Source organism: Harpegnathos saltator, unplaced genomic scaffold, assembly GCF_003227715.2.
Source record: "Harpegnathos saltator strain DR-91 unplaced genomic scaffold, Hsal_v8.6 scaffold19, whole genome shotgun sequence".
Taxonomy (NCBI): Eukaryota; Metazoa; Arthropoda; class Insecta; order Hymenoptera; family Formicidae; genus Harpegnathos; species Harpegnathos saltator.
The window spans coordinates 540853-549750 of record NW_020229972.1 but is presented as its reverse complement, the minus strand read 5'-3'; the positions used below and the strand labels follow the sequence as shown (position 1 = coordinate 549750).

The following is an 8898-nucleotide window of genomic DNA, read 5'->3' as shown; positions in this document are numbered from 1 at the left end:
TAACCAAAAAATTCCTACCGTATAAATAATGATGGAAAGATTTTATAGAATTAACTATGGCTAATAACTTCCGACGGGTCACACAATAATTTCGTTCCGATTTATTTAAAACCTGACTAAAATATGCAATAACCCTTTCAACTCCATCTTGATTTTGTGACAAAACTGCTCCTATCCCGTGATTAGAAGCATCTATATCCAAAATAAACTTTCCTGTTTCAGAAGGGAAACTGAGCACCGGAGAAGAAATTAGAACCTGCTTAAGACCATCAAAAACTTCCTGACTTGACTTTGGCCAAATAAATTTTACCTTACTTTCAATCAATTTATAAAGAGGCTTTGCTAATGTTGAAAATCCCTTAATAAATTTCCGATAATAAGAACAGAATTCCAAGAAACTCCGAATTTGCTTTTTGCTCTGGGGAATCGGCCAGTCTTTTACCGCAGAAATCTTTTCAGGATCTGTAGTCAACCTTTCCTCAGAAATAATGTGACCCAAATACCTAAATTTTTTACTAAAGAAAGAACACTTTTTAGGATTAATTTTCAAATTAACCTTTCTTAAACAAATAAATAAATACCTCTCGTAAGTTTTGCAACATTTCTTCAAAAGTTTTGCCAAAAATAATAACATCGTCTAGATAAACCAAACAAATTTTATGAAGCACCTCCTGAAGAACCTTTTCCATTAATTTTTCAAACGTAGCCGGTGTATTACAAAGACGAATGGCATTACTGTAAACTGCCACAAACCATTTCCAATCGAAAATGTAGTCTTTTCCCTATCTGAAGGATGAATCCCAACTTGCCAATAACCACTCTTAAGCTAAGACTCCATGCATGCGGTGAGCTGCGGCAAACGGCTGCGGAAAGCGACTCCATATGCGCGGCAAAGGTTGCGTCACATCATTATTCTTTCAGTTTGGTCAATCAATGGTTACTCTATTCGTTGAGTTTTGGAACGCAGCCCATAGTATTGTGTATATAAAAGCGCTTCGAGTGACAACAATGTAAAAATTATAACAAAACAAAATAGAATTAATAAATTATTAACAAAACAAAACATAAAAATTATTAACAAAATAAAATATAATCGAAATAAATAATAAAATAAGAATGAATCGCGATGAAAAGCTTGTTTTGCTATTGTACCTGCGAAGAAAACGACGATTAAAAAGGCAAGAACAAGTCATTCGGAGAACAGCTCGATGGTGGGTTCATCCTATGATAGAGCAACGTTATCTTCAAGGTGCTTACGATAATCTTGTGCTTGAACTTCGACGTGACACAGAACGTTTTTTCAATTTTCATCGCATGTTACCTCATCAATTTGATAAATTATTAACGATGATAGAACCTATTATTTCAAAAATATATGTGACAAGGGAACCGTTGCATCCAGGACTGCGCTTGTCATTAACGTTACGATATCTTGCATCTGGAGATAGTATGATAAGTCTACATTACCTCTACCGCGTAGGTAAATCTACTGTGCCACGGATAATTGTAGAAACAACGAAAGCACTTTGGCAGGTACTGCAACCTCAAGTACTTCCTCCGCCAAGTGTGGAAACATGGTCCAAAATTGCAGAGGATTTTGAAAATAAATGGAATTTTCCAAATTGTGTCGGAGCAATTGACGGAAAACATGTTACTATACAATGTTTTAAAAATACAGGATCAGCTTTTTACAATTATAGGCATACAATTAGGCACTTTCAGCACAGTCTTAATGGGAGTTGCTGATGCTAATCTTCGCTTTACATATGTAAGCATTGGTTCTGCTGGTAGAGAAAGTGATGGAGGTATTTTTCAAAATCTGGCTTTTGGAAGATGCATTGAGACAAATACACTGCCATTACCTGTACCTAAAGCCTTACCAGGTACAAATATTTGCCTTCCTGCTGTATTCGTTGGTGATGCAGCATTCCCATTATTGAATAATTTGTTACGACCATACCCTGGTATTAACTTGAGTGCAAAACAAGTTATTTTCAATTACCGCTTGAGTACAGCAAGGCGTGTAGTTGAAAATACATTTGGAGTAATGACAGCCAGGTGGAGAATATTTCGACGACCAATTGTAGCGTCACCTTCAACTGTAGATAATATAGTTAAAAGTTGTGTGGCACTGCACAATTGGCTTCGAGATTCAGATCTGAAAGTTTTACCTGGTCAGAGAAAATATATTCCAGTAGGATTTATAGATGAAGAAGATCGCTTTGGAAATGTAGAACCTGGTCAATGGCGAAACGAAGCACCATCTGGTGCACTTAGAGATTTAGCACCAAATATAAGAAGAAACTCAGCAAATGATGCCAAGATAATACGAAATACGTACGCAGATTATTTTATGAAGGAAGGTTATGTACCTTGGCAATGGAATAAGCTACCAAACTTTCAACGAGAAGCATACATGCAACAGGCATAAGGTAAATTGATTGAAACACATAATTAATATAAAAGTGCAATCGATTAATTTTTATTTTGTTCCTCTGTTATAACTTGAGAAAGTACTTGTAATACAAGTGTCTTTAAGCGTAATTTTGCGTTTACGTTTAGTTGCTGTGAATCCCGAGATATAGATAAATAAAAAAGATCGTCTGAATTCATAGTATCTGCCGAATTTTGTTTTCCCACTAAATTTAAAATTGCTTCATCAACCGCATCTATACCCGTTTCAGACAATTGTCTTTTTGCTGAAAAAGAAAATAAACATTAATAATATAAATATATATTTTATCAAATTTTTGCAATTATGTCGTATAAAATCATTATTATTTTATAGTAAATTTAACACATTAATCAACTATATATATAATAAATTAAATTTAAATTACTTAATTAAGAATTAAACAGTTTGTTCAGTGTGTGTACTTTACAACTGATTTACTTGAATATCTTATTTATACAGTGCATGTATGTACACGCACTGAACAAACTGTTTAATTCTTAATTAAGTAATTTAAATATGCCGTACAATTTTGCACAAATAAAGAAATATATATTTAATAAAAATATTAATTTACTTCGTTTTGCACATTTGCTGGCTGTAGGCTGATTTTGAGAATGACTACTCATTCGATGACTAGTCTGAGGACGAGACGAGACACTATCAGGACGAGGAGAAGCACTATTAGGACGAGAGGAGGCATAATGAGGACGAGGGGAGGCGCTATTAGGACGAGTGGAGGCGCTATTAGGACGAGGGGAGGCGCTATTAGGACGAAGGGAGGCGCTATTAGGATGAGGGGAGACACTATCAAGACGAATCAAAGCACTGTTAGAACGAGACAAAGTATTATTAGGACGAGGAGAGGCACTGTTAGAAGGACGAGACGGCATATTTAATAAATGCGGTGAACAAAAATCTGTTTGTTCTGTCTGTCTTATGTTATCCCACATATTGTCTGTAAAATAATGTTTAAAAGAATGTAATGAAATGTTTATTAAAATATGTTTTACTTAAAAACAATTTTCTTTTATAAAGAAAATTGTTTATAAAGAAAATTTCCTACTCAACAATATAACAGTTATATTGTTGATACAGGTACAGGGGAACTGTAGGACAAAAACTGTAGGACAGTTTCAAATACTTTCATATAACATCCTAGCATAGAGTTATTTACACTACTATCTTTTGTTCCTCTTACCTTGAAACTCTTCTTGTATGTTGTACATATATTCTTCAGATTGAAAAGTCTCCAAAGATGTTGGTGATGTATCGCTTCTAGATAAGGGATGTTCTAAACTTTCGAAGTTTGTTATAGTCCTAATTGAGACATTATAAAACAGTTATTACTTTACTTGAGAGCATACTGTTTATGAAAATGAAAAACTGACAATTACATTCGTTATTGAAATAAAAACGAAAATTAATATCATAAATTTTGTATCAACTACAATAAAATTATTATAACTTCACATTTGAAGAAAGTATAACACCTACTTGCGAGGTTCCACTGTATCGGATAAAAAATGTAAATGTTCCATAAATGACCATGGTACAAAATGAACAGCTGCTTGCCCACTTTTTGTTACAGACTTTTTTTTCTCCTTTATATACCGATCTCGAAGATTTCTCCAACGGTTCTTCACAAATTCCTCTATTTAAATTATATAAAACCATATATAATCCATACATATACATTGTTTTTATACACATTTTCAAATAATATATACTAATAATTCAAATAATAACACAATAATAATACATACCAGTCATATTAAGTTCGTGGGCAACCTCACACCACAATTTTTTTTTCAGACCATTATCTCGGTAGCATTTATCATTCAAATCCCACAATTGTGGGCGGTTTCTTACATAATGAATTATTAACTCATTGATACCCTCAGTACTATATTCCGTACATGAATAGTCCTCACTTATTAAATCCATGTTTGTGTATCATATGACATATAACGTAACCTACAAAAAGGATGGTTGTAAATTCACTAGTTTTTGCGTTCTAAAATTCATCCGACGCACGTATGACGTGCGGCACAGTGCGGAAAAATTAAAATATTTTAATCGCAACGCAGTGCGGTGCGGCATGCCGGAGCTTGCCGCAACCGGACCTGCGCCTCCCTCCTGATTGGTCACCGCAGCATTTGCCGCAGCTCACCGCATGCATGGAGTCTTAGCTTTAAGGTCTAGAGTACTGAACCAAGAATTATCCGAAAGCTGATCAAGAATATCACCCATCCTTGGTAAAGGATAACAGTCTTTAATAGTAATTGCATTCAATTTTCTATAATCCACACAAAACCTAAGCGAACCATCCCTCTTCCTAACCATGATCGCAGGAGAAACCCAAGAACTTTGCGATTCTTCAATAATACCCTGACGTTTCATGTCCTCAATAATTGATTCTACCTTTTGATGCATATGAATTGGAATTCGCCTAGGAGTTTGCTTAATTGGCCTAGCTCCAGAAACATCGATAGAATGCTCCAAAATTTTACAATTCCCAGCAGAAATGTCTTCTGCAAAAACGTCTTGAAAATCACCCAAGAAGGAGGCAAAGATCTCCTTCTGCGGAACATCCAATCCCTCCGAACTATTTTCAAAAAACTCCTGCAGAAGAACCGGAACCTTATTCTCCGAAATTACACGAGAACAAATAAACATCTCCCTTTCCGGCCGAATCCTACTAGTAAATTCTTTTTCAAAAATTTTTTCTAATTGAATTTTCTTTAAAAAGTCGACACCTAAAATACAATCGTCAGAGATGTCAGCTACAAGGAAAGAAAATTCTATTTTATGCCTACCTATATCTACCCTTACAAGCACTTTATAATGCACCATTACCTCTTCCCCAGTCGGATATCTTAGAAAATAATTACTAACTGGAAAACACTGTCTATAAGTTTTTACCAATTTTCCACTAAGTAAAGAAATATCGGAACCTGTATCAATTTTAAAATTACACACCTCTCCATCCACTAAACCCTTATAACAAAAAGAACTTTCATTCCCAACAACTCTACCATTCCTAAAAGAAAAATTATATTTATTTTTGTTCAGTCTTTTGATGGGGGTACGTTTACTAATAGTCAAGCTCCCCCCGCTCAGCTTGACCCAGCCAAGTTTCCCTTCTCCTTATAACCCAATGAAGGACACTCTGACCGAAAATGCCCACTTGCTCTACATTGCCAGCACTCTTTCCCACTAAGTCGCTTACCACGATTATCCCACAAATTCCCTTGCTGTTCCCCACAGATTCCTTCGAAACCCTTTTTCTGCTTATTCTTTTCTCTATCGAAATATTTATTTTCCCTTGTAAAATTATTGACGTTCTTAAAGTTATTCCGGTACCCCCTTTCGAAACTATTTCTCTGGATAGTTTTAATTGCTATACTTCTCTCAATGGCCGATATTAATGAATTTACTCCTTCTAACTGTAACGTTTGTTTAACAAAACCGTCCGACAAGGCAGAAATAAATTGCGCGCATGCTATTTTATCACGCACCGCAAAATCACACTCCGCATACGCTAAACGTGCCAACCGTTCAATCTCATTTCCCAGAGACGCGTAATCCTCATTGAATTTTTGTTTTCGATTAGTGAACTGTAAATATTATGACTGAGCCGAGAATCCCTCACCAAAAAGTAATTCTAATTTCGCCTTAATCTCCGAAAACGAAATCGCTCCGATTTCCATGTTCCCGTCAAGAATTGAGCGTGCCTTTCCTCGAAGACACGAAACAAGAGCCACGGTCTTGGCCGAATCGCTCCAACCATTTGAATGCGCAATAAAATCAAACTGCGCCATAAATTCACGAAGAGGAACGTTTCCGTCATAAATATCCGTTCTTAATTTAAACTCGAGATCTAATTGCGTACTCCCTACCGGATGACTAACTACATTCGGAGAAATATTATTAGAAGAACTTAGCTGGATCAAACGTTCCTCTAAACGCTTCAGCGCTTCGTCCCGCTGAAGAAGCTGAGACTGGAATTCAGCTTCTCGTACCTGTTGCCGCTGCCTTTCCTCGCGTAATGAGCTCAGCTTCTCACGTATGGCCCGTAACATTTCCGCTTCACTTGACTGCTCCGGCGTCATTACACAAGGCCTCTTCCTTAATTGTACTCCTGACACAGTTGCCGTTGACGCATCATCGGAATTCATCCCGGACGAGCCCCCAAAATGTTACGTCCAAGCGTCATTTTCTTCTCACTCAGGATCACCCGCGTAAATAGTAAACAACACTCCCGTGAACAAATAACAAGACAACTCTTTAATATAAACAAAGCTTTGTACAAGGTTTGCGAACGAAAACAGTTATTCAGAGAAAACTCTTAACGTAATTCGACCGAACCGCTTGATCGCTCTACAGAAAGTTACCCTTGCTGACAACTACAACAACCGTAATAACGGTTGTTAAGATGAGTGCCGACACGTTCCACGTTTGGCAAGACGTATACAGGGTGATTCAAAACAACCTACCATTATTAAAAGTACAAAATCCTGATAAAATTCTAAAACAACTTTTCCTCTTGCAAAATTTTGGCAAAAGCTCAGATTTTAAATTATTAACAAAAATAGTAGACCTATTGCAGGTCGGGTACGGGAGGTAGACAGGTGCGGCGTAACTCACCGTCAGACGTGGGCGCTAACGCGGAGTACCCGCAGCAATCAGCTGATCACACTACACATGTTATACACTAGCTACCTTCTAATATTCATTGCCAGCATAAAAATCTGTATTTTGCATAATGCAAATCTCGCAAAACGGTATGGGACTTTTATGTTTGTCTTAACCCAATTTATCTTCACAATTCAGGTTGGCAGCTAATTACTCCTGTATATACAGAGTGTCCCATTATAATACACCGTCTCCATAGGGGCGTAGAGCTAAGCGAGAGGAACAAAAAAGTCCTCTTCCATTTAGCGATATCTTGTATATTTTTTATAACCGCGTAAAATTTGGCGTCTGTCACGCCTATCGCGTCCTATAGACGTCTGACAAGGGGAGGACGCATCGACCGGGAAACGGTTTGGAACGAAACTTACGGAGTTAATAGTACTTGACTACTAATAACTCATGGTAATACGACGTAACATCTCTTTGTTTTCGAGAAAAAATGGTCTAAAGAAAAGAGCCACCAAAGTGTACGAGTTAGTAAGAAGGGTATTCAACGAAGCGGTGTAGCGCAGCAGCGAAGGTAACGGACTACCGAGCTGAGGGCTAAGGTTCGATCCCTGCTATATGGTTTTTTTTATTCTGTAAGCATAAAAATGAAACAGAAAACATTAATAAATAATAATACTGCGTTTCTTAAATATATTAGTGCTTGTTAAGTATATTATTAATGATTTAAATTGCAAAAAAACCGTAAATCATATCTATAAAATATACAGGGTATCCCATTTTAAGCGTCCACCCCAAATATCTCTCTTATTTTTGATTTTAGAGAAAAATGGTTCAGACACGTTTTGTATGGTTTCGAGGGGGCCATAAGATGGTACCATTGATTTGACCTTGAAGAGTCATTTGAAGGTCACGTGAAGGTTACCTCAATTTTTTTAGATAGCACCCCCTACTTTTTATTACTGTTCGGAACAAGACCGAACATATGATAGCTCCGGAGAGCTGGCTGGAAATAAGGGATCGCAGAGCGACGTCCGCCTGCGTTCAGGTTCGCTCGAGTCCGCTCGACGACCGACCGGTCGTCCTGATCGAAGGCCGGGGCCCCGTAAGGCGACCACGGACCTTGCTGAACACCCAACGTCGCGCGCCGACGCACCGCGCTCAGGGACGGCGGCGAAGCGATTAAGAGAGAGAGAGAGGACACGCACGCAATGATGGAGAGACGCCGAAGTAAAACGCAACGAACGCAGTATGGTGCAATAGAGTGTCGCGGAAGTAATGTAGTAAAACGCAAGTGGAACAACGCAGGAGAACGACGCAACTATGTACAAGCGAAAGAACGTCGCTTACGCAAGTCCCGCAGGACACACGTCTGTGACGTCAACGGTACGCGGCACCCGAAGCACGCCAAGGACGTGCAACGAAACGACCTCCGTCGTTTCGGATGGCCTGCCCTTCCGGACGTAACGGCCAATAGCCAGCCACGATCCCGAGGACGCGTGGGAATGGAGCTCCGAGAGCTCCGGCTCGCAGGACGACCGAGTCGCTCCTGCGAGAAAGCCAAGTTCCCAACGGACACTTGGACGAAGGAGCGCGAACGCTCTAGGACTGCGACCGAGCCGCTCCAAAATCGCCAAGGCCCCCTACGGACACTTGGGCAACAAGGTGTAACGAGACAAAAATCTTTGTGCCGTTACGCTGACTGCCGCCTAGCAGCACGCGACAGTCAGCTGAGCGCACACCCCCCGACCCGCGCTGACACCGCGCCGAAACGTCGCGCTCGGCCGAATATGCCCGACTAC

General features: G+C 38.8%; 2 protein-coding genes across 3 annotated transcripts; one reads left to right on the top strand and one right to left on the bottom strand.

The window, feature by feature from the left end:
- The first annotated feature begins 1077 nt into the window (after positions 1 to 1077).
- LOC112588328 (protein ALP1-like) lies at positions 1078 to 3214 on the top strand. The gene is made up of 3 exons (XM_025297850.1): positions 1078 to 1249; positions 1481 to 2432; positions 3057 to 3214. The coding sequence occupies exon 2, from the start codon at positions 1649 to 1651 to the stop codon at positions 2429 to 2431; it is 783 nt and encodes a 260-aa protein (XP_025153635.1). The 5' UTR covers positions 1078 to 1249; positions 1481 to 1648; the 3' UTR covers position 2432; positions 3057 to 3214.
- LOC112588327 (uncharacterized) lies at positions 2471 to 4574 on the bottom strand. Of its 2 annotated transcripts, XM_025297848.1 has the most exons (5): positions 4219 to 4574; positions 3950 to 4106; positions 3654 to 3772; positions 3030 to 3410; positions 2471 to 2699 (listed from the first exon to the last, which is right to left on the bottom strand). In XM_025297848.1, the coding sequence occupies exons 1-5, from the start codon at positions 4397 to 4399 to the stop codon at positions 2476 to 2478; spliced, it is 1062 nt and encodes a 353-aa protein (XP_025153633.1). In that variant the 5' UTR covers positions 4400 to 4574; the 3' UTR covers positions 2471 to 2475. The 2 variants fall into 2 exon arrangements, with proteins under 2 accessions (XP_025153633.1, XP_025153634.1); XM_025297849.1 differs by lacking the exon at positions 3030 to 3410.
- Between the last annotated feature and the right edge of the window lie 4324 nt (positions 4575 to 8898).

What these genes read in the sequence shown, in the direction of transcription:
- LOC112588327 (XM_025297848.1), bottom strand. Translation starts at nt 4,399, where the DNA reads ATGGATTTAATAAGTGAGGACTATTCATGTACGGAATATAGTACTGAG. An exon ending in CCACGAACTTAATATGACTG is followed by an intron (nt 4,107 to 4,218) that starts GTATGTATTATT and finishes TAATTTAAATAG; the next exon opens with AGGAATTTGTGAAGAACCGT. An exon ending in CAGCAAATGTGCAAAACGAA is followed by an intron (nt 2,700 to 3,029) that starts GTAAATTAATAT and finishes TTTCTTTTTCAG; the next exon opens with CAAAAAGACAATTGTCTGAA.
- LOC112588328 (XM_025297850.1), top strand. Translation starts at nt 1,649, where the DNA reads ATGTTACTATACAATGTTTTAAAAATACAGGATCAGCTTTTTACAATT.